We start from the raw sequence: 26,156 nt of genomic DNA on the forward strand, positions 1-26,156 counted from the left end.
AAACAATTTTATTCAGAGGTCACAAGATGGATGCTGCAGGAATGTCAAACTTACAGCATACTCTGCTGAGGCTGCATCAGCTGGCTGTGCTGGTTACTGACAGATGAAAGGCTATGCTTAGATACAAGACTAACCGTGGCTTCCTGACAATATTCTTACTCACTTGAGTTTTAATCAGGTATCATCATCAGCACTGTTAAAATATTTCAGGGTTGATGCTGCTGTGGGGGTGAGGGTGGGTTGGAGATGGAGCTAGCATTGTATAGCCCCAGTTATCTGACCAACGCACCACCAGCAAGGTTTTGCATTCCAGCGACGGTCCTTGCAAAATTACCCACATACTGCCTCATATCTTACTACCGCCAATTTTACGATGTCACGGTACATGAATACTATGCAACGCAACAATCTCTCATGGTGAGGCATAATATAAAATACTTTGGGATTTCTAAATTGAAGTCACACAATGGTTTGATCTTGGAGAACACAAACACATACATATGCAAGTTTGACACCTTTTGTTGCTGTACTTTGCAGCAAATCACCATCAGCAACTGCTTACCTCCCACAAAGACCTAAGAGATATTCTAGTTCTTGGCTCTCACTAACCAAAATATGCTGACACGCCTCTAGTACACATTACAACTCACCCACACTGCCTTGCTATATAGACTATTAAATAATATTTTCCAAGTGAGCTGCCAAATACTTCTTTAAAAAAAAGATGCAGCTAATTGTGAAAAGCCCTGTGGGCTAAATCTGCCATGTGACTTCTGTTGCGCAGCCTGGCACTATGAAGCTTGTCTGCAATCAGAGAGGATCAGCCTCTGAAGAATGAAGATACTGTAGACTGGACTCTATCTTGCCTTTAGCTCTGTTGGCTGGACGGCTGGTTTGTGATGCAGAACGAGGCCAATAGCATGGATTCATTCCCGTATTGGATGACGTTATTCATGAAGGCCCTGCGTTCTCAACCTCGCCTGAGGTGTGGTGATCCTCAGGTTAAATCATCACCAGTCTGCTCTCATACAGGGTTAACATGGGACTGAGTACAGTACCGTGATGGACTGTACTGCGTACAGTGAGGCAAGAGGGTCCATGATCCAGAGCCAGGATAAGTCCAGAGATGGAGAGATGTGTAAGTCAGCTCTCGCCATGTAACCTCTAATGGCGGCACGGTGACATAGTGGTTAGCACTGTCGCTTCACAGCTCCAGGGTCCCAGGTTTGATTCTGGTTTCCTCCCACAGTCCAAAGACGTGCAGGTTAGGTGGATTGGCCATGATAAATTGCCCATAGGGTCCAAAAGGGTTGGGTGGGGTTGCGGGGATAGGGTGGAGGTGTGGACCTTGGGTAGGGTGCTCTTTCCAAGGGCCGGTGCAAACACGATGGGCCAAATGGCCTCCTTCTGTACTGTAATTTCTATGATTCTATACATGTAGTTCTGCGTTGTCAATAAAGACTTGCTGTCTTTAACGAAACCGACCTCATGGTGCCTGAAGCAGGATTCTGCAATCATAGGTCCCATTGCAGAAAAGCATGAGCTGATAATTGTCCATAGAAGCAAAGAGATCAGACCTACTCCTCCCCACCTCCTGAAAATATCCTCAACTTCCTCTGGGAGGATCTTCTGTTCATGATGCTTGACCGAGGAGGCAATTAAATCATATTCTTCTTTGCATATTTACCCCAATGTTGTAAGTACCAAAGTTGAACTAAAATAATAATCCTGTGACTGCGAGCCCAGCATAGTAATACGATTGCATCTTGACAGAGAGATTAGGAGCAAGTTCCACCCAGTTAGTAAATCAAATCAAAACTGACAGCCAGCCATAACCAGCTAGTAACAAAATTGCTCCAAATATTTTTTGGAAGTCCTTAAGGCATTTGCTTCAGTTCCCTTTAAGCTAAATGTTTACTGATGGAAATGGGGCTTGCCACAGAAAATATAAAAGAAATAGAAAACTTATGAATGATTAAAATGACATCATGCACTTTCCCAACAAAACAGGGCAACAGCCTATTGCTGTTAGGTATGTGGCTGTGTTTATTACATCGAGACATTATGCCCCTTCAACGCAAAAGTAATGAGAATAAAACCCCCAGGATAACCTTTTTTTCCAGAAATGTTACCAGAATTTGTTTGTATAACTGTTAGAACAAAGGTCTGTATGAATTCCCGCACTTCCTGAGGTAACTTTGAAAACATAAATGTGTAAACTACATTCTGGCTAATCCCTCAGTCAGCAAGTACACAAATACTGACAGAAGGATCAAGTGGGACTAACGCAAAGTACGCTTTTACATTAGCTGCATTTTTTATGTTTATGTATTGTAATATAAATATCAAGTTCTAAAGGACCGCACCATTATTCATGTTTGAAGGGGCATTCTGAACAGTACTGATTTAAACAAAGATGCTGAAGTAATGGGTGCGATTTAACACGGGAAAAGCAGAGTTCCATTTTGGGCGCGGAACGCAGGCGTTTCCTCGGCACCTACAGCACCGAGAACGACCCTGCTGTCAAACGGAACTCTGTTGTTTTTTTTTGGCCTTGGCGAAGAACGCCCTGCCGAGGCTGCACTTACCTAAATTCCTGCACTAGCGAGCTCAGCTCGTCAGTGGAGGAAGAGATTGGGGCGCCATTTGATTTCTCGATCACCCCCCCACCCCCCGCTCTGACACCCCAATGCAGCCTCTGCCCCAATTTTGCCTCTTAGGAGGTTCTCGGGCCGCCTAGGCCCGATCCCTGGCATCGGCAACCTGGCAGTGCCATCCGGGCACCCTAGCAGTGTTAGGGTGGCACTGATAGGGTGCCCAAGTGGCAGAGCGAAGGTGCCAGTCTGTTAGTGACAAGCTGTAAAGGTGCCAGCTGGAGTGCCACCCTGCCCAGAACCCAACCACTCAGGAGCCTCCAATCGTCTGGGAGACGGAGAACCCCCCCCCCTCCCCCAGGGGCCGTTACACCAGGTCCAGGTCTGGGTGGACCACTACTAAACAGCGCCATGGCAAGGTCTCCCAGAAACAGGCGTTAGTTCCTGGGCCTCAAGAGAACCGGGAGCAGACATATGTAAATGAGCCCAATGGCTCATTTAAATATGTTAATCTGGATCTCACCCGGCGAGAGCGTGATACAGATCTATATCGTCCTGTAATCGAAGGCTATCCTCCTCACTATTTACCACCCCACAATTTTACTATCATCCGCAAACTGTCTGACCAACCCTCCTACATTCATATCTAAATAATTTATATAAATCACAAACAGCAAGGGCCCCAACACTGATCCCTGCGGGACCCCACTGGACACAGGCTTCCAGTCAGAAAAACACCCCTCGACCATCACCCTCTGCTTCCTACCACTCAGCCAATTCTGAATCCTATTTTGCAATTTCCTTGGATCCCATGAGCTCTTCGCTCTCAGTCTCCCATGTGGCACCTTTTGAAAAGCCTTGCTGAAGTCCAAGTAGACTACGTCAAATGCATTTCCCTCCTCTACACATATGGTCACCTCTTCAAAAAATTAAATCAAGTTGGTCAGGCATGACCTCCCCTTAACAAAACCATGCTGACTGTTCCTGATTAATCCCCGCCTCTCCAAATGCAGATTTGGCCTCAGTGATGGGTAGCAGGAAGCTGTTGGATTGTTGTAAAAGCCCATATGGTTCACTAATATCCTTTTGGGAGGCAAATCTGCCGCCCCTACCTGGTTCGGCCTACATGTGATTCCAGACCCAGATCAAAGTCCTCTCAAATGGTCCAGCAAGACACTCAGTTGTTCCAAAGTGCTCTGGCATTTAAAAAAAAACAGGGAGCTAAAAAGAGTGGCTCAGATAATTGAGGCTATGTCATAAAGTTTCATAAGGCTTCTGTGACACTTCCTCTCACTTGTACTTTTGGTGTGAGGAGTAGCACTGAGCTCTGCTTTTACTTGTAGACACAGAGACGGGGCGGAATACAGAGTGTACTTATTGTACTTTGAACAAAATTTAAAGACACAAGGAGGCGAGGGATCAAGCTTGGGTAGATGTAGTAATTCCAGGCGTGGATTCAAGACAGGAGAGCAATATAGTAATATGGAAAATGAGGGTCATAGAATAGCAGGACGCGACTGAGAGATAAAAACCAAACAATACACCAAAGGTCAAGACGAGATGTTACAAAGAGAACAAGACAACCTAAAGGCTCTGGGCGGGATTCTCCGTTCCGCTGGTAGCGCACCCACGCCTGCGGGTTTCCTGGCGACATGGGGCGGCCACAATGGGCAATCCCATTGGCAGGTTACGGGAGCGGAGAATCCCGCTGACGGCGAGCGTACTCCGCCGAGGAACACGCAGCTGGCAGACAGGAGATTCCCGGGCGGTGAGGGTACGCTGCTCAGGAACACGCAGCTGGCAGACTGGAGAATCCCGGGCGGTGAGGGTACGCTGCTCAGGAACATGCAGCTGGCAGACTGGAGAATCCCGGGCGGTGAGGGTACGCTGCTCAGGAACATGCAGCTGGCAGACTGGAGAATCCCGCTGTCGGTGAGGGTACGCTGCCCAGGAACATGCAGCTGGCAGACTGGAGAATCCCGGGCGGTGAGGGTACGCTGCTCAGGAACATGCAGCTGGCAGACTGGAGAATCCCGCTGCCCAGGAACATGCAGCTGGCAGACTGGAGAATCCCGCTGTCGGTGAGGGTACGCTGCCCAGGAACATGCAGCTGGCAGACTGGAGAATCCCGCTGTCGGTGAGGGTACGCTGCCCAGGAACACGCAGCTGGCAGACTGGAGAATCCCGGGCGGTGAGGGTACGCTGCCCAGGAACATGCAGCTGGCAGACTGGAGAATCCCGGGCGGTGAGGGTACGCTGCCCAGGAACATGCAGCTGGCAGACTGGAGAATCCCGGGCGGTGAGGGTACGCTGCCCAGGAACATGCAGCTGGCAGACTGGAGAATCCCGCTGCCCAGGAACATGCAGCTGGCAGACTGGAGAATCCCGCTGCTCAGGAACATGCAGCTGGCAGACTGGAGAATCCCGGGCGGTGAGGGTACGCTGCCCAGGAACATGCAGCTGGCAGACTGGAGAATCCCGCTGCCCAGGAACATGCAGCTGGCAGACTGGAGAATCCCGCTGTCGGTGAGGGTACGCTGCTCAGGAACATGCAGCTGGCAGACTGGAGAATCCCGGGCGGTGAGGGTACGCTGCCCAGGAACATGCAGCTGGCAGACTGGAGAATCCCGGGCGGTGAGGGTACGCTGCCCAGGAACATGCAGCTGGCAGACTGGAGAATCCCGCTGTCGGTGAGGGTACGCTGCCCAGGAACACGCAGCTGGCAGACTGGAGAATCCCGCTGCCGGTGAGGGTACGCTGCCCAGGAACACGCAGCTGGCAGACTGGAGAATCCCGCTGCCGGTGAGGGTACGCTGCCCAGGAACATGCAGCTGGCAGACTGGAGAATCCCGGTGTCGGTGAGGGTACGCTGCCCAGGAACCCGCAGCTGGCAGACTGGAGAATCCCGGTGTCGGTGAGGGTACGCTGCTCAGGAACATGCAGCTAGCAGACTGGAGAATCCCGGGGGGGTGAGGGTACGCTGCTCAGGAACACGCAGCTGGCAGACTGGAGAATCCCGGGCGGTGAGGGTACGCTGCCCAGGAACACGCAGCTGGCAGACTGGAGAATCCCGGGCGGTGAGGGTACGCTGCTCAGGAACATGCAGCTGGCAGACTGCAGAATCCCGCTGCCCAGGAACATGCAGCTGGCTGACTGGAGAATCCCGGGCGGTGAGGGTACGCTGCCCAGGAACATGCAGCTGGCAGACTGGAGAATCCCGGGCGGTGAGGGTACGCTGCCCAGGAACATGCAGCTGGCAGACTGGAGAATCCCGGGCGGTGAGGGTACGCTGCCCAGGAACATGCAGCTGGCAGACTGGAGAATCCCGGGCGGTGAGGGTACGCTGCCCAGGAACATGCAGCTGGCAGACTGGAGAATCCCGCTGCCCAGGAACATGCAGCTGGCAGACTGGAGAATCCCGCTGCTCAGGAACATGCAGCTGGCAGACTGGAGAATCCCGGGCGGTGAGGGTACGCTGCCCAGGAACATGCAGCTGGCAGACTGGAGAATCCCGCTGCCCAGGAACATGCAGCTGGCAGACTGGAGAATCCCGCTGTCGGTGAGGGTACGCTGCTCAGGAACATGCAGCTGGCAGACTGGAGAATCCCGGGCGGTGAGGGTACGCTGCCCAGGAACATGCAGCTGGCAGACTGGAGAATCCCGGGCAGTGAGGGTACGCTGCCCAGGAACATGCAGCTGGCAGACTGGAGAATCCCGGGCGGTGAGGGTACGCTGCTCAGGAACATGCAGCTGGCAGACTGGAGAATCCCGCTGTCGGTGAGGGTACGCTGCTCAGAAACATGCAGCTGGCAGACTGGAGAATCCCGCTGCCCAGGAACATGCAGCTGGCAGACTGGAGAATCCCGCTGCCCAGGAACATGCAGCTGGCAGACTGGAGAATCCCGCTGCTCAGGAACATGCAGCTGGCAGACTGGAGAATCCCGGGCGGTGAGGGTACGCTGCCCAGGAACCCGCAGCTGGCAGACTGGAGAATCCCGGGCGGTGAGGGTACGCTGCCCAGGAACACGCAGCTGGCAGACTGGAGAATCCCGGGCGGTGAGGGTACGCTGCCCAGGAACATGCAGCTGGCAGACTGGAGAATCCCGGGCGGTGAGGGTACGCTGCTCAGGAACACGCAGCTGGCAGACTGGAGAATCCCGCTGCCCAGGAACATGCAGCTGGCAGACTGGAGAATCCCGGGCGGTGAGGGTACGCTGCTCAGGAACATGCAGCTGGCAGACTGGAGAATCCCGCTGTCGGTGAGGGTACGCTGCCCAGGAACATGCAGCTGGCAGACTGGAGAATCCCGGGCGGTGAGGGTACGCTGCCCAGGAACATGCAGCTGGCAGACTGGAGAATCCCGGGCGGTGAGGGTACGCTGCCCAGGAACATGCAGCTGGCAGACTGGAGAATCCCGGGCGGTGAGGGTACGCTGCCCAGGAACATGCAGCTGGCAGACTGGAGAATCCCGGGCGGTGAGGGTACGCTGCTCAGGAACATGCAGCTGGCAGACTGGAGAATCCCGGGCGGTGAGGGTACGCTGCTCAGGAACATGCAGCTGGCAGACTGCAGAATCCCGCTGCCCAGGAACATGCAGCTGACAGACTGGAGAATCCCGGGCGGTGAGGGTACGCTGCCCAGAAACATGCAGCTGGCAGACTGGAGAATCCCGGGCGGTGAGGGTACGCTGCCCAGGAACCCGCAGCTGGCAGACTGGAGAATCCCGGGCGGTGAGGGTACGCTGCCCAGGAACCCGCAGCTGGCAGACTGGAGAATCCCGCTGCCCAGGAACATGCAGCTGGCAGACTGGAGAATCCCGCTGTCGGTGAGGGTACGCTGCCCAGGAACATGCAGCTGGCAGACTGGAGAATCCCGGGCGGTGAGGGTACGCTGCCCAGGAACCCGCAGCTGGCAGACTGGAGAATCCCGGGCGGTGAGGGTACGCTGCCCAGGAACATGCAGCTGGCAGACTGGAGAATCCCGGGCGGTGAGGGTACGCTGCCCAGGAACCCGCAGCTGGCAGACTGGAGAATCCCGGGCGGTGAGGGTACGCTGCCCAGGAACATGCAGCTGGCAGACTGGAGAATCCCGGGCGGTGAGGGTACGCTGCTCAGGAACATGCAGCTGGCAGACTGCAGAATCCCGCTGCCCAGGAACATGCAGCTGGCAGACTGGAGAATCCCGGGCGGTGAGGGTACGCTGCCCAGGAACATGCAGCTGGCAGACTGGAGAATCCCGCTGTCGGTGAGGGTACGCTGCTCAGGAACATGCAGCTGGCAGACTGGAGAATCCCGCTGTCGGTGAGGGTACGCTGCCCAGGAACATGCAGCTGGCAGACTGGAGAATCCCGGGCGGTGAGGGTACGCTGCTCAGGAACATGCAGCTGGCAGACTGGAGAATCCCGCTGTCGGTGAGGGTACGCTGCTCAGGAACATGCAGCTGGCAGACTGGAGAATCCCGCTGCCCAGGAACATGCAGCTGGCAGACTGGAGAATCCCGGTGTCGGTGAGGGTACGCTGCCCAGGAACACGCAGCTGGCAGACTGGAGAATCCCGGGCGGTGAGGGTACGCTGCCCAGGAACCCGCAGCTGGCAGACTGGAGAATCCTGCCCTCTGTATCGAACGCAGGCAGCATTCGTAAAAAAGTAAATGAATTGATAGCACACACTGAAGTAATAGCCGTTATGAGAAAAGAATTTGAGTGTGAGAAGCAGCTAGCTAGAAATGTAAAAACAGATAGCCAGAAGCCTAGGCTAATGCTCTGGGAACAAGGGTTCAAGTCCTACCACTGGTGGAATTTAAATTCAATGACTAGACACCAAAGGTGTCAAAGGGTATGGAGAGAGAAGTAGGTGTATGGTGTTGAGATAAGAGGATCAGCCTTGATCATATTGAAAGGCGGAGCAATTAGAGGGGCTGAATGGTCTTCTCCTGCTCTTACTTTCTATGTAACCTCCTAACTGTACCTCAGTGTTGGACACTTTCTTAGGGGGTTCCGGGACCAGGAGAATTGGCAATCAGAAGTTAAAAATTCCTGGGAAATTCCCACAAGAATCATCATGTTGGAACATCTGAGGGTCCCCTTAGCAGATCTTCTGGTGTGCGCCCACACTCGGCCTATCCAGAGACCGGAAGATCTAGACCACTGTTTCAGAAGAGAAACAGAGATTAGAGTTTTTGTTTAGCTTCTGTGGCAGCACGGCCCCTTTAAGGGGGCGGGCTCCACAGACCACATGACCACCTCAGGGCCAATCGCGCAGGAGTGTGCGAACCATAGCCAATGGGGGAGTTCGCGCGGGGTCCTGGGGGCAGGACCCCGGGCAGTGTGGACCAGGGAGTTGGAAATGTAAAGACCTGGGGCTGGATTCTCCGCAGTCCCACACAGAAATCGCGTTTGGCGCGGGAGCGGAGAATCAACTTTCCCAACGGAATTGGGCCCGGCGCCGCTCCAGCAATTCTCCGGGTCCCGAATGTCCGTGAATTACACCGCGCGGCGGGGGGGGGGGGGGGGGGGGGGGGGGGGGGTGTCATTGCCAGAGGCCCGCCCAGCGATACTCTGCTCCCGACCAGCCGAGTTCCCCACGGTGTGGAACTAAAATGGTACAGCCGGTCCGGACTCAGTCCGCGGCCGCCCTGGTTGGGGGGGATTGGGCCTTATGGGCGGCCGGGGCACAGATCGGGGCGGTACGATGATGGGGCGCGCTGCCGTTTGGGGGGGGGGTGTCCTACATTGCAGAGCTGCCTCCGCGGTCCTAGTTCGCCATGGCGCTCGGCGCGGCCGCTGGAGGCCGCCGCCATGCGCATGCGCGGAATCAGAACCAGAAGTGCGGGGGGCCGTATCCGCTGCGTGGAGCACTCCGGGTCCCTGCTAGCCCCCTGATGGTACGTGAATCGGATTGTATTTGTTTCAGGAAACCCGGGAGTGCAACGCCTGCGTTTTTACGCCGGCATGGGGACACAGCTCCATTCTGGGAGAATCCAGCCCCTGTTGGATAGTGCTCTGTGCTGGTTATCCAACTGCTTTTTCCTTTCATCGATAACCCCTTTGTTCACTACGGGAAGCCTCCAGTGTATGTCTCAAGCCACAACACTGGCGACGAGGTAAAAGTTTTCGATTGCAGCGACAGGCGTTGTGAATCGAGGGGGAAGGAAGGAACGATTAAAAAAGGAAAGAAGCTTCAGCAAGAGTCAGGATCATTTAAAATGTGAGTGGAAATGCCAATCTTTGGGAAACTAGATCAATTTGATGAAGGGGTTTAGGATTGGAGTCAGTGCATCGAATGGCTCGGTTTCTTCTTTACCACGAACGAGATCACAGATGAGGACAAGCAGAAGGTGATACTTCTGACAGTTTGCGGTCCCCAAACGTATAATTTGATTTAGAACCTCACACCAGATGGGATGCTTTCTATGGGGCATCTGTAAAAACTGGTAAGAGTTAATGTGGACATGCCGAATTTCCGTAGTTTCCTGAGGAAGTATAGGCGCTGTTGTGCTTTCTTGGTCGTAGCGGCGACAAAGGTGGACCAGGACAGATTGTTGGTGATGTGCACACCGAGAAATTTGAAGCTGTCAACTATCTCCACCTCGGCCCCATTGATGCTGACAGGGGTGTGTACAGTACTTTGCTTCCTGAAGTCAATGACCAGCTCTTTAGTTTTGCTGACATTGAGGGAGAGATTGTTGTTGTACCATGCACCATGCTGTTAGGTTCTGTATCTCCCTCCTGTATTCTGACTCATCTGTTTGAGATCCAACCCACTACGGTCATGTCATCAGCAAACCTGTAGATGGAGTTGGAGCCAAATTATGCCACACAATCGTGTGTGTGTAAGGAGGGGCCTATGTATGCAGCCTTGCAGGGCCCTGGTATTGAAGATGATCATGGAGGAGGTGTCGTTGTTTGTCTTTACTGATTGTGGTCTATGGGTCAGCAAGTCGAGGATCCAGTTACAGAGGGAGGAGCCAAGTTCTGGGTTTTGGAGTTTGGATATGAGCTTGGCTGGGGTTGTGGTGTTGAAGACAGAGCTGTAGTCAATGAATAGGAGTCTGACACAGGAGTGCTTGCTGTTGAGATGCTCCGGGGATGAATGCAAGGCCAGGGAGATAGCGTCTGCTGTGGACCGGACAGTGGACAGGCATTGGCAGGCATTCAAGAAACCTCATCCAGGTACTTTTTAAAGGATGTAAGGCAACCCGTCTCTACCACCCTCCCAGGCAGTGCGTTCCAAACCGTCACCACCCTCTGGGTAAAAAGGTTTTTCCTCAAATCACCCCCAAACCTCCCACCCCTCACCTTGAACTTGTGTCCCCTCGTAACTGACCCATCAACTAAGGGGAACAGCTGCTCCCTATCCACCCTGTCCATCTCCATCAGGTCGTCCCTCAGTCTTCTCTGTTCCAGCGAAAACAACCCAAGTCTATCCAACCTCTCTTCATAACTGAAATGTTCCATCCCAGGCAACATCCTGGTGAATCTCCTCTGTACCCCCTCCAGTGCAATCACATCCTTCCTATAATGTGGTGACCAGAATTACACACAGTACTCCAGCTGTGGCCTCACTAAAGTTCTATACAATTCCAACATGACCTCCCTGCTTTTATAATCTCTGCCTCGATTGATAAAGGCAAGTGTCCCATGTGCCTTTTTCACCACCGTATTAACCTGTATTCAGAGATCTATGGACAAACACGCCAAGGTCCCTTTGTTCCTCAGAACTTCCCAGTGTCAGGCCATTCATTGAATATTTCCTTCTCACATTACTCCTTCCAAAGTGTATCATCTCACACTTTCCAGGGTTAAATTCCATCTGCCACTTTTCTGCCCATTTTCTAAACGATTCATTTATAGGACGTGGGAGTCGCTGGCTGGGCCCAGCATTTATTGCCCATCCCTAATTGCCCTCGAGAAGGTGGTGGTGAGCTGCCTTCTTGAACCGCTGCAGTCCTTCAGGTGTAGGTACACCCACTGCGCTGTTAGGGAGGGAGTTCCAGGATGTTGCCCCAGCGACAGTGAAGGAATGGCGATATATTTCCAAGTCAGGATGGTGAGTGACTTGGAGGGGAACCTCCAGGTGGTGGGGTTCCCAGGTATCTGCTGCTCTTGTCCTTCTAGATGGTAGTGGTCATGGGTTTGGAAGGTGTTGTCTAAGGAGCCTTGGTGAGTTGCTGCAGTGCATCTTGTAGACGGTACACACGGCTGCCACTGTGCGTCGGTGGTGGAGGGAGTGAATGTTTGTGGAAGGGGGAGCAATCAAACGGGGCCGCTTTGTCCTGGATGGTGTTGAGCTTCTTGAGTGTTGTTGGAGCTGCACTCATCTAGGCAAGTGGAGAGCATTCCATTAGACTTATGACTTGGCTTTGGGGGAGACAGGCTTTGGGGGAGAGAGTTACCCGCTGGAGGATTCCCAGCCTATGACCTGCTCTGGCAGCCACAGTATTTATATGGCTGGGTCCAGTTCAGTTTCTGATCATTGGTAACCCCCAGGTAGTTGATTGTGGGGGATTCAGCGATGGTAATGCCATTGAATGTCAAGGGGCGATGGTTAGATCATCTCTTGTGGGGGATGGTCATTGCCTGGCACTTGTGTGGCCCGAATGTAACTTGCCACTTGTCAGCCCCAAGCCTGGATATTGTCCAGGTCTTGCTGCATTTGGATATGGAATGCTTCAGTATCTGAGGAGTCAAGAATGGTGCTGAACATTGTGCCGTCATCAGCAAACATCCCCATTTCTGTCCTTCTGATGGAAGGAAGGTCATTGATGAAGCAGCTGAAGATGGTTGGGCCGAGGACACTACCCTGAGGAACTCCTGCAGTGATGTCCTGGAGCTGAGATGATTGACCTCCGATCACCACATCCATCTTCCTTTGTGCCGGGTATGACCCCAACCAGCGGAGAGTTTCCCCCCTGATTCCCATTGACTCCAGTTTAGCTCGGGCTATATCTTCCTGTAACCCTAGACACTCAACCTGATGTTAACCACCTGGCCAATCTTTGTGATCCGTAAACTTACTGATTCTAACCCCCACATAGTCATCTATGTCATTTATATAAATGACAAACAATACGTTAGAGTTTAGAAGAGGGGATCTCATAGAATCTTATAAAATTCTAACAGGATTAGACAAGGTGTGGGGCAGCACAGTGGGTTAGCCCTGTTGCCTCACAGCGCTGAGGACCTGGGTTCGACCCCGGCCCCGGGTCACTGTCCGTGTGGAGTTTGCACATTCTCCCCGTGTCTGTGTGGGTCTCACCCCCACAACCCAAAGATGTGCAGGGTAGGTGGATTGGCCATGCTAAATTGCCCCTTCATTGGAAAAAAGAATTGGGTACTCTACAAAATTTGTTAAAAAAGGATTAGATAGGGTAGATTCAGAAAGGATGTTCCCGATGGTGGGGGTGTCCAGAACTAGGGGTCATAGTTTGAAGATTAGGGGTAACCTTTTAGGACTGAGGTGAGTGCAGGCTCGAAGGGCCGAATGGCCTCCTCCTGCTTCTATTTTCAATGTATGTTTCTATGTGTGATTTTTTTAAAGCCCAAATCAGGGCGTCCTTTAAAAATAGGGCCTTGATCTCTGTGGAACTGCCGTTATCAGCTCTATCAGGCCCTGCACTGCCACATCGAGCTGGCAACGTTGCACACCGGTTTGCTCGGTTTGCTCACCTCAGCCAGTACTCTGTGCACAGAGTGGAAAATTATGCACGCTGTCCGTTTCTGTTTGTCTTTACCCAAATTGCTACACTGCTTTACTTCTGGATTCTTCTCTTCAGATTTTTAAATCTCCCTCCAACTGCTCCATCCCAGCTCCCCCACCATTTTGAGGGTTAAAATCCTATCCGCAGCCCTAGTGTACAGTTCAGCAGGACATTGGTCCCAGCCAGGTTTAAGTGGAGCTCCCTCTTTTCCCAGTACTGGTGCCAATATCTTATGAATCATAACCGCTTTTACGTCTCTAATCTGCTTGACCATGTCAATTCGCTCAGGTGACAATCTAGGCATTAATTCAAACAACTCTGCTTCCGTGCTTCGTGTCCCAAAATATTCCTGACCATTAATGTGAGGGACGGAGGAATGCCGCTGGTGATCTCAGAAGTGGAACCCTGGCCTATGACTCCGGAAAAATGCAATTTTAGAAACCATTTTTGGCAAGTAATAAAATCCATTAATAAAATGAACATACTTATTTAACGTTACAACACTTCGAAAAAGTCTTCCGAGAAATTTGAATGTGTCAGCAGAGGTTCCTGCATCTTTGCACATATTTGGAAATGATAGCATCAATTGGATTGGATTTGGATTTGATTTATTGTCACGTGTACCGAGGTACAGTGAAAAGTATTTGTTCTGCGTACAGTCCAGACAGATTGGTCCACACATGAAAGAACATAGAACGTACATAAATACACAGGGGGCGATTCTCCAAAATGGAGACCAAGTGTTTGTGCTGTCATGAATGCCGTCGCGTTTCACGACAGCGTGAAACGGCACAGAGACAACTGATTCTGGCCCCCACAGGGGGCCAGCACGGCGCTGGAGCGGTTCATGCCGGCTCCAGCCTCCCTCCCTGGCGCCAAATGGGCGCCACGCCAACTCAAACATGCGCAGTTGGGCCGCGCCAACCTGTGCATGCGTGGGGGACTTCCTCAGTGCGCCGGCCCCGACTCAACACGGCGTCGGGGTTCGGGGCTGGCCCGCCAATCGGTGGGCCCCAAACGCGGGCTAGACCCCATCGGAGGCCCCCCCCCCGGTGAAGGCGCGCTTTCCCCGCCCCACAGGCCGCCCCCCGACCCTTCGCGCAGAGTTCCCACAGGCAGCGACCAGGGGTGAACGGTGCCTGCGGGACTCTGCCATATCCGCGCGGCTGATTGGCCCATCTGGGCCGGAGAATTGGCGGCCCCGCCAATCCCAGTGGCCCGCATCAAACATGCTGGCGCAAATGGCGCCGATCTCCGCACCTCGGAGAATCGCGTGCCGGCGTCGGGGCGCAGTTGCGGCGATTCTCCGGCCCGGCGCGGGGCTCAGAGAATCGCGCCCACAATGTAAATACACAGACACAGATATTCCATTCAGTGGCAGTTTATATGGTTCCTTCTTTTGCCTTTATTTTCAGATATGGTCCTCCCCTTGCCATTGCTCAGTCACAGACCCGTCTGCTCAACACCACTGGCTTGATTTACCTCATTGTGCGGAGGCGTTTCCAGTATTGAATGCTGGATGTTACAAAGGTATGCACCCTTCACAAATATCCAGAGTGACATTAACAGGAAGCGAGAAGTAAATTTAACTCCCTTCTTGGTTGGGAAGGCAGACATATTTCCACAGGGGAGGGGGAGAGAAAAATGGCAAACAACATCTGTTTGTCAAATGTCAAACTTGAAAACAAAAATGCTTTTCTGTCGATATAGAAGCTGTAGCATTCTTTGAACCCTGTTGGTTAATAATAATGCTTCTCCCCACTTATCAGACATAATACTGCTCAACTCGAGTTCAAACTCTGCAGCGGAGTACCACAGTTAAAATGTTAAACAGAGTCCCATATATTGCTGAGAGTATTTCCAATGTTAGCTGTGAGTGGGAGTTCCAGTCTCATTAGGAGAGATATTTATGGTGCCCTGTTGCTTGCACATCTTCTGTAACACTTCTAGTTTACGTGGAGTTTTACCAGAGAAAATAAAATCCAGCCATTAATTTATCTTTTATGTAACAACACCCTCGACTAGGGCGCAGCGCAAAGAACAAAGAACAAAGTCCATTCCAGCTTCACTAATTCCAGAGTCACAACACAAGTGAATTAACCAATAATTAGCTACCCAATAATTACAGTCACCAGGTTTGTAAATGTAAACACAATTACTGTTGATTTATAACAAGAACTCTAATGAAATATGCAGCAAATATAACTGGTTAACTATTATCTAATTCCTAATCCCCTCCACTTTAACTTGCCCCCCACTCTCTACACACACACACACAAGACAAAGAAATACAGAGGGGAAGAAAGGGGTAAAAAAAATATAAGTAAAAGGAAAAATAGTATTTGTTTCAGGTGGTTGTTTCCAGCACCTTACTCCTTGTCAAACTTTCAGTTCAAGGTTTTTAACCGTAGATTCATTGAGGTCTCTGTAGTTTCATAAATGCGGCACTCGGAGCTTTTCTGGAGGGAGAGAGCAGGTCCTGGTCCTTGTTTGCAGCCTGTAATGGTTTTTCCTGTACATTCATTCAGTCAGGTTTCTGTAGTATCAGAGCCTTACAGCCTTTGTGGAGAAAACACAGAGGAGAGAGAGTCCTTGTCCCTGTGTATCCAGGAGTCAAACTGAGCTCCTCGGGATGCTGAAAATCATTCCACTGGGAAAGGATCCAATTACCACCTGTTACCGGGCAGAGTAAGGCCTTTTGGGCCCATTCATTGGCCACCAGCCAATCAATCAAACCAAGCTCCACCCCACTTCTCTCTCACTGGTGCTGAAAAGTCTGAAGCTCCTGTTCAAACGAGCAGAGATTAGCAGAGTGTCCCCTCCTGTAACTTCTGAATTCCCCATTCTCTCTGCTGCTTGACTCAAAGACACATGTCCATTAATCACCCAAGGAGCAAAATTGGTAACGGAAAAATAAAAGAAAGGGGAAATAAGGGAATAAACAAGAAAGGGCCCTAACATACATTAATGTTTTTATTCCTTTCTTCCCAGACTGAATGTGTCTTGGACCCACATCCAGTCATTCCCCCGAACCCGGTCTCAAAGGTACTTTTGATAATGTTAGTCCAACATCAACAGGCCTCCAAAGTTTAAAGAAAGCAAAATCAAGGACCCTGTTCAGGACCCCGAGGGCTGGATTCTCCGATTCTGAGGCGTTGTCCCCATGCCGGCGTGGGAACCGTGGTGTTTTACGGCAGAAAAAAATGGTGCAAGACAGCCACCAATTCCCAGTTTTGCTGGGGGCTAGCAGGACGGCAGCGTAGAGCACCCAGCTCTAGCTGCCGATACGCCCTGGAGAATTGCCATGTCCGTGGCCGCCCGTGCACACAGCGGCGGCCTGCAGCGGCTGCACCGTGCTTCATGGCAGAGGCCGCTTGTGGACCTGGCTCGCGAAATAGTCACCCCCTTCGACCAGCTCACACGCCCCTGCCACCCCCCCCCCCCCCCCAAACCCGCGGATCAGCCCTTCCCCGACTGTGGCGGCGCTGGACTGAGTCTGCAGCCACCACGCCTAGTTCCCGATGGGTGAGACCACATGCGACCCACGCCATCGGGAACTCAGCCAGTCGGGGGTGGAGCATCGGGGGGGCGGGTCTCAGGCAATCCCCCGAGGCTGTCGATACGGCATACGCGGAGTACGCCGCTATGGAGGGGGCAGCGCATCGTGAAAGCGGCGCCACCCCCGATTTGGTCGGAATCAGGTATTCTCCGGCCGATCGCTGAACGGGATTCCCGCCCAATATCTCTAAATGGACTGTAGATCAAAGGCATTGACAATATAGGCCTTTTTAATAATGGACCCACCAGTGGGCCTATTAGGGACAGAAAGAGCACGGATAAATTAAAATGGGAGAGAGAGCAGAATTCAGAGTTTATGGCTTTCCCACCCAAGGAAAAGCAGACTGGGGGGGGGGGGGGGGGGGGGGGGGGGGGTGTAATATGGGTGCCAGCTGGTGCGTCAGTTTTGAGATGCCATTCTTGGCGTAGCAATGCTAACCAGGATGGGAGGAGGGTGAGACAGGGATCTCGCTCTCCTCAATGAGACCAATTAAAGTGTTTTAAAAACACTCACGAGGTTGCTGGAGGGAGAGAGTGGAATTTTGAATGGGGTGCATGGATTCCAGGAGGTACCTGTTGCACATCTACTGAAGGAAGGCTGGTATAGAGTGGGGAGCCAGTCATAGTTGCCCCAGGGCATCACCCTAGCCCCATAAAGGGGCTAGCAGGGCCAAGGGGAACTCAGCTTTTATTAAGTGGGTGCTCATGGAACTGCACAGTTCAAAAAACGATCACACGGGATGAAAAACCCAAGACTTTGCATCACTGCGCAGGGAAATCCCACCGAAGTCAGGCTGGAAGAGCTGCAATATTAATGAATAGAGTTGGTAACCCATGGTGGAATACCACAAACTCACCTGTGCTCAGCGTGGAGCCAACCCACGGTGTAGAATTCTGAACAGCAGCACAGTCTAGTTAGTTCCAATAGTTTTCCAAAAGGTTCAGCATGGATGGCAACAGTTTAGAAACCTGGAGCTCAGATTTATTTTGTCTAAATAATGGATCTTTGAGGACACAAGTTTATAGCCCAACTGTGAAGGGATTGAACTGATATTTGTACGGGCACAGCCATTTTCCCATTGATGACCAGATGCACCTAATATAATTCAACTCCCTCACACTATTAATCCTCCCCATCAGAATGGGAAGCCATCCCATTTAGCTGGGAGATGTTCAGTTGTGAGTTCGAAGCTTATCCAAGGCATCCCCTTATGCTAATAAAAGGAAACTGGGCCTATGCAGCATGCTGGAAAACTTTAATGGAAAACTTACTGCTGCAGACTTTGGTTCCAACTCATCTCCATAACATTCTCTTGATTTTCCTCCATGGAGATTGAGAAAAAGCCAAATAAATATTAAATATTTTAATAGTCAAAAACAGATGGAAAGTACCAAGGCAAGGCTCACTCTGTGAAGTTTAAGATGTTAAACCAAGCCTATTCCGAAGGTACTGCCTTTCCCAAAACAGCTTCCCGCAAATAATCACTTCAGTCAAATTTCGTTCTGGTTTACTTCACAAAAAATCCAACCAAATATGGGCTGTAAATGATGGTGGATGGATGGCGGTTCCTGCAGAACCCTAATTTAACCTCTATCATCCAATAGTTGTCAGGATGAATAATATTCTATTCCAGATAGCCAGGCAGGACAGAATGTAAGCGCATTTCCTAACCCATTAAGCACAGTTTCAGTCTGCTCTTATAGACAAGCGCACAAGAGCATCCCCACCATTTGAATACAATTAAATCCAATTAATATGCAATAAACAATCAATGCCTCTGGGAAAGATGCATTGAAGGCTTATGTGAGGGCACAGAGGTGCCGAATAGCAGAAGGTCACAAAGTGTTATTTTACAACAGTAATCAAAAAGAAAGAAGTGTCAGAACTTCTATGACATTTTCATATAAAAGTCGCTTCATTTTTGCTTTAAAAAAAAACTCTACATTTTTAAAGTTTAAAAAAATCGTCCCGATCGGTCATGGGTATCATAGGTTCTACCTTAGGCCATCTCCTGTTCCTCTGCTTTCAGGAAGAGGTTGAGAAGGATCAGGAGGAACAACGCAGAGGTGCCAGAATAAACAGGCACCATTGGTGATCGCCAACCCCGGCCCACTACTACCCACCTCTCCCTCTCTGCCAAGTCAGGTGACATTACTGCAATGTGAATCCTTGGCAAAGCTTAAAAAAGCCTCTATTCCTTCACGGAGCAGCAACTTATTCAAACCAGCTGCAGGACAGCCGAGAACAGTGTGTGTAAGAGAGATATTCAGCTGACTCAGGTTCAGGCCCTCTCCCAAATGGGTTCTGCCGTCACGGGTGCCGTTTTCACAACAGACTCAACTCAGTCACCTCCTCGTTTGTAGCTCTTCTCCTCAGCTATCAAGACTCGCATTTGGAAATCATTTTGCTGCTCCTTCATGCAGCATTGCCTCACACCGATTGAAGAGGAAGGGAGAGGAAGGACGAGGAGGGAAGGGTCATTCACACAAGGGTGATGGGCGGAGGAAGGGATGGAGGTGAGGCCTATGAGTGGCTAAGAGCAGAATGAAGGTCATTGACCCAATAGTGGTCAGAAGCCAAAACAGGGTTGGGACCAGCAGTTAGGCTCAGAGTTAGGTATTGATGACCCTTGATGACAAACAGCATCCGTGAAGGGGAAATGATACCAGAAAAATAAATCACTTGGGGAACACAAGGAAACTGGAGTTGCCAATAGGAGGTACAAAGGTGTTACTGATGTGCACAGCAGTAAAAGTGCTCTTTGTCTAGCAATATCTATCATTTTGAAGAGAATTTGACTGCACAGTGCAAAATGGCATAAGGTTCAGTAAGCAGATTACTGTAAATGGGGTCATTGTCAGCTCAGGAATAATTTTGGGGCCTTGGATGTTTAAAAATGGCATCTCAACACTCGCGACACTGGGGAGTTCTGGCAGGCGGAGCAGTACGAAACGGGGCTGTGTGCGGCCTAGGCCGTGTGTTCCCTATTTAAGCACCGAGAAACACGGGGCTAAACGCGCTCGCTGGGGGACTTTTTCCCTTTTGGGAGAATCACGCCCAGAGTTAAAGTTTCACGTCTGTTATAATCTTCACGTGACCTACGGCGACGGATCAATTAGTCTCCCCGTGAGCTTCGTAGAATACGAGCTTCACCGCTGAGGGAGCGGGGTCCCATCAGCAGAGTAATGGACTCTTATAGATGGGAGCCTAGCATGAGTAGTCCCGGCTGGGACTTGCAGCGTACTGTGTATATAGTTTGCTTTGTAATAAAATAAGTTTCTTCATGCCTCTCATTTTGGACTCCTCTGTGGCCACTAAAGAGTCCACATGCCTCTTCTACAGAGCTAGGTTTCTATCCATTACAGTGCTGGGTTTCTTCATCAACTAGGTAATCAGAGCATTTCCTTGATTCATAGTGGCAGTTACAGAGGGTATTCTGGATTCCATTACTACAGCAATTGGAACTAAAATATTGGGTGGGAATACCCCGCCATAACCCGCACGGGACTTATGAAGTGGCAATGATTAAAGTCACCGCGAGCCTCACTGAATACGAGCTCCCCTGTTAAAGGGGGCAGGGAACCCTAAACCATGCATAGTTAAACTTCTGTATAAAGTTGGCCAGTTTGGGTACTGACACCCCCCCCCCCGGCCGAGGTACATATAATCGAGCAGGAGCCGGTCACATTCCTGACGCCTCATCCTCTGATTAAGTCGCAGCAGGGAAGGTTGAGGTTGGCCTTCCTGTCCCGATCCCCAGTTAAGGGCCTCATATTGCCACCGTTGGCATTCTACCAGTGGTCTGGTGGGTAGAGCACTCCCCATGGGCACCCTGTGCCACACATTGGCCCTGCTGGCAGCAAGGACTGCCTTGCGGGAAGATCTCCTGCTCTTCACAGTGATCTACCTCCAATCCCCTCGCTAGGGCTGTCTGACTAGCCCCAGTAAGTCCACCCCACTCACCATTCCTCTGGGGCCTCCAGTGATGTTGGTCTGGGGACTGCTGCAGTCCCAGCAATGGCCACCAATCCCGGTGGCACTGTTGGGACTGAAGAGTTGTCATTCCTCTGACTGGCAGACAGCTCCAGAAAGCAGGATCATCACCTTTAAAACTTCAGGAAACCCGGCAGCAGATTGCCCGATTGCCTTGAATTTTGGTGAGGCTTCTGGAAATGGCCACGGCAGGTTCATCACCAGCTTTCCAGCATGTAGACAGGGCCACTGCCTCGATATTAAATTCAGCCCATTAAGTGCAGTTGATTATTGGAAATTCTGTCCCTCAAGAACAAGCTAAACTGAGTAATCTTCATCCATATATTCAGTTTCATTCAAAGCGTCCCCTCTGTTTAAGTACAATTACTTACATTCTTTCATCATGCCAATATCCTGGCATCGCTTGAGTCTGCATGCTTGACAATGTCTTCTGTTATCCTTTGTAATTGAACAGTTGCCATTAAAAGGACAGGTAAAAGTGGCCTTTTTCTTCATGCTTCTCCTAGTGAGGATGAAAATAAATAAAAAACTCAGTGACCTTGGCGATAAATATACAATTATAAAGGACAGGTACAGAACAACACTAATATCCTTATTTGAGGATTGTGACTCAATTTTACAAATGAAGAACAAGATTCTAGACAATCAGGAAGCATCAACAATTAAACCACGAAACGTTCAGATGGAAGAAAACAACAGCAACTCCTCACTGAGTTCCAGATCTCAGCTGAGGCATCAAGGGGAGGCAGGAAGTACAAAATGTTGGGAAAGGAGAAGAGGTACCAGAGACCTCGGCTGGACTGTGAGTGAGTGAGCGAGCGAGCGGGTGAGTGAGTGAGTTTGTGGAGGAGTGAGTGAGTATGAATGAGTGAGTGAGTGTGAATGAGTGAGTGAGTGTGAATGAGTGAGTGAGTGTGAATGAGTGAGTGAGTGTGAATGAGTGAGTGAGTGTGAATGAGTGAGTGAGTGTGAATGAGTGAGTGAGTGAGTGAGTGTGAATGAGTGAGTGAGTGAGTGTGAGTGAGTGAGTGGGCAAGTGGGATAATGAGTGAGCGGGCAAGTGGGTGAGTGTAAATGAGTGAGTGGATGAGTGAGTGATTGAGTGGGTGGGTGAGTGAGTGAGGAATGAGTGAGTGGGTAAATGAATGGGTGAGTGAGTGAGTGTGGATGAGTGAGTGATTGAGTGGGTGGGTGAGTGAGGAGTGAGTGGGTGAATGAATGGGTGAGTGAGTGAGTGGGTGAGTGAGCGAGTGTGTGAGTGAGTGAATGGGTGAGTGTGAGTTTGTGGGGGCGTGACTGAGTGGGTGGATGGGTGAGTGAGTGAGTGGGAGTGAGAGTAAGTGAGTGAGTGGGGGAGTGAGTGAGTGGGTGAATGAGTGGGTGAGTGAATGAGTGGGTGAGTGTGTGGGTGAATGAGTGGGTGAGTGAGTGAGTGAGTGGGTGAATAAGTGGGTGAGTGAGCGAGTGGGTGAGTGAATGAGTGGGTGAGCGAGCGAGTGGGTGAGCGAGCGAGTGGGTGAATGAGTGAGCGAGCGAGTGACAGGAGCCAACTCAATTTAGATGCTGTTCCGCCAGTTACTCAAAGACAAATTGGAAGGAATTACATTTATTTAATGTCTTATTATGCCTCCAATGTCTCAAATTCTTTGCCATGAATTAGTTTGAGATGCTGTTATTGCTGAGAGTGCAGGCTGCAACAAAGTAAAACATACATCTGACAGACAGGTACAACATGCTGCCTTTGTCAACAAACTAAAGTGGTACATCGATACACTAATGTAACCCCCACATGACTACTTTAACCTGTTTTAGTTCTAGGTTAACATTCTTTTTTGGGATGTGGCCGTCGCCGGCTGGGCCAGCATTTGTTACCCATCCTTAATAGCCTTTCAACTGAATGTCTCACTCAGCCATTTCAGAGGGCAGTTAAAATTCGACCACATTGCTGTGGGTCTAGAGTCACGTGTAGGCCAGACCGGGTAAGGACGGCAGATTTCCTTCCCTGAAGGACATTAGTGAACCAGATGGGTTTTTACTACAATCGATAATGGTTTCATGGTCACCATTAGACTTTTAATTCCAGTTTTTATTGAATTCAGATTTCACCATTTGCTGAGTTGGGATGCAAACCTGGGGGCAGCAGGGTAGCATGGTGGTTAGCATAAATGCTTCACAGCTCCAGGGTCCCAGGTTCGATTCCCGGCTGGGTCACTGTCTGTGTGGAGTCTGCACGTCCTCCCCCTGTGTGCGTGGGTTTCCTCCGGGTGCTCCGGTTTCCTCCCACAGTCCAAAGATGTGCGGGTTAGGTGGATTGGTCATGCTAAATTGCCCGTAGTGTCCTAATAAAAGTAATGTTAAGGGGGGGTTGTTGGGTTACGGGTATAGGGTGGATATGTGGGTTTGAGTAGGGTGATCATGGCTCGGCACAACATTGAGGGCCGAAGGGCCTGTTCTGTGCTGTACTGTTCTATGTTCTATGTTCTATGTTTCCCACCGCTGCCACAAGGCAACTTTTACGGGGCTGGTTTAGCACACTGGGCTAAATCGCTGGCTTTGAAAGCAGACCAAAGGCAGGCCAGCAGCGTGGGTTCAATTCCCGTACCAGCCTCCCCGAACAGGTGCCGAAATGTGGTGACTAGGGGCTTTTCACAGTAACTTCATTTGAAGCCTACTTGTGACAATAAGCGATTTTCATTTCACAGAGCATTACCCTGGGTGTCTGGATTACTAATCCAGTGACAATACCACAACGCCACCATAGTAACCGATGACGTTGAATGGAAAATGCAAAGCTCAAGCAGTTTATCAATGTCACGTTAACCACAAGGTATGACTGCCTCAAAACACAAGTTGCTGGATTGATCTTCCCAGCTTTTCTGTGTCTCCAGCATAGAGCATTTTCCAGAAGTTCACTGGGAGCATTCATGCCATGAATTCAAAAAGTTATGGATTCAAGTCCCACTCGAGAGGTTTCAACAAATAATCCAGGCTGACACTTTAGTGCAGTACTGTTGGCGTACTGCAGTGTTGGAGATGCTTTCAACTCAGACGCTGATTGGCAGACATTCGCACCACACAAGTGCCAAGCAAGACCATCGTCAGTAAGAGAGAATCAGACCATCACTCCTTGACATTTGAATGGCATCACCATCACTGAATCCCCTCCAATCAAAATCCTGATTGACCAGAAACTGAAGTAAACTGAACTAGCTATATAAATACTGTGGCTACAACAGCAGGTCAGAATCCTGCGGAGAGTAACTCACCTCCTGACTCCCCAAGGTCTGTCCACCATCTACAAGGCACAAGTCAGGAGTGTGATGGAATACTCTCCACTTGCCTGGATGAGTGCAACTCCAACAACACTCAAGAAGCTCAACACCATCCAGGACAAAGCAGCCCCACTTGATTGCTCCCCCTTCCTCAAACAGTCACTCCCTCCATCACCGACACACAGTGGCAGCCGTGTGTACCATCTACAAGATGCCCTGCAGTAACTCACCAAGGCTCCTTAGGCAGCACCTTCCACACCCACGACCACCACCATCTAGAAGGGCAAAAGCAGCAGATACCTGGGAACCCCACCACCTGGAGGTTCCCCTCCAAGTCACTCACCATCCTGACTTGGAAATATATCGGCCGTTCCTTCACTGTGGCTGGGTGGAAATCCTGGAACTCCCTCCCTGACAGCACAGTGGGTGTACCTACACCTCAGGGACTGCAGCAGTTCAAGAAGTTGCTCACCCCCACCTTCTCAAGGGGCAATTAGGGATGGGCAACAAATGCTGGAATAGCCAGTGACACCCACAACCCGTTAAAATGATTTTTTAAAAACATGTCTCAGTTTAACAACTTTTGTCAAAGTGTTGCATGGAGTGGTGACAGGCAGTGGACTCAAACCCACTGGTATCCACACAGCAAACTACTGATCTGAGGCAGTTGAGAGAAATATTGAGAAGCTAGATGTTAGTCTATTAATGAAAAATATTCACCAAGTCATCGCCTGATTTCACATCACGGCTGTCGGCAGCTAATGGTGTCAGTGGCAGAACAGATCTCTTTTTTTTTATAAATGTTTTTTATTCAGTTTTCATGTTTATATTGAACAAATTACAAATTGTTAGAGAGTGAAAAAAAAACACGCAAAAATCAACATATATATTTACAGGTGAGCATCTTCGTAGTCATAACTGTAGCCTCCCCCTCTTTGCCGGCATACATATTTTACATTCCCCAACATGTTTATTGGCATTTATTTAGCTTGGTTTTGGGCCTTAGCTAGCCATCAAACCCCCGTAATGAGCCCGTAGCCCCCCCCCCCCCTCCCCGCCGGCTACCTTCCCCCGACTATTCTTCCTCTTGTACGTTGGCCACAAACAGGTCCCGGAACAATTGCATGAATGGCTCCCACGTTCTGTGGAAGCCGTCGTCCGACCCTCGGATGGCGAATTTGATTTTTTCCATTTGGAGAGATCCCGAGAGGTCGGACAGCCAGTCTGCAGCTCTGGGCGGTGCTGCTGACCGCCAGCCAAACAGGATTCTACGGCGGGCGATCAGGGAGGCAAAGGCAAGGGCGTCCGCCCTCCTCCCCAGGAATAGATCTGGCTGGTCTGAAACCCCGAAGACCGCCACTATCGGGCATGGCTCCACCCTCACCCCCACCACTTTGGACATAGCCTCGAAGAAGGCTGTCCAGTACTCCACAAGTCTGGGGCAAGACCAGAACATGTGGGCGTGGTTGGCCGGGCCTCTTTGGCACCGCTCACATCTGTCCTCCACCTCCGGGAAGAACCTACTCATACGGTTTCTCGTTAAGTGGGCTCTATGTACCACTTTTAGTTGCGTCAGGCTGAGCCTTGCGCACGTGGAGGTGGAGTTGACCCTATGCAGTGCTTCGCTCCAGAGTCCCCACCCTATCTCCATCCCCAGGTCGTCCTCCCATTTCCTTCTTGTTGCGTCCAGTACGGTGTCGTCCCTATCTACCAGTCGGCCATACATGTCACTACAGTTCCCTTTATCTAGGATACTTGCGTCCAGTAGGTCTTCCAGTAGTGTCTGTCGTGGCGGTTGTGGGTACGTCCTTGTCTCCTTTCGTAGGAAGTTTTTGAGCTGCAGGTACCGTAGCTCGTTCCCCCCAGCTAGCTGAAATTTCTCTGTCAGTTCGTCCAGTGTTGCGATCCTGTCGTCCGTGTATAGGTCCCTGACTGTCAGTGTCCCCCCGTCCTGTCTCCACCTTTTGAAGGTGGCGTCAGTCAGTGCTGGTTTGAACCTATGGTTGTTGCAGATGGGAGCCTTGTCCGACATTTTGTTCA

The 26,156-nt window shown here is 50.8% G+C and overlaps 1 protein-coding gene across 1 annotated transcript in view; it reads right to left on the reverse strand.

The window, feature by feature from the left end:
- Positions 1–26,156, reverse strand: part of LOC119958198 (vitamin D3 receptor-like) — a 107,703-nt gene that overhangs the window by 64,313 nt on the left and 17,234 nt on the right. Inside the window, 1 exon segment of the mRNA XM_038786574.1 lies at positions 21,216–21,346. Within this exon segment, the coding sequence (XP_038642502.1) occupies positions 21,216–21,346 (131 nt within the window).

This window comes from Scyliorhinus canicula, chromosome 28 (genome assembly GCF_902713615.1).
Source record: "Scyliorhinus canicula chromosome 28, sScyCan1.1, whole genome shotgun sequence".
In the NCBI taxonomy this organism is placed as follows: domain Eukaryota; kingdom Metazoa; phylum Chordata; class Chondrichthyes; order Carcharhiniformes; family Scyliorhinidae; genus Scyliorhinus; species Scyliorhinus canicula.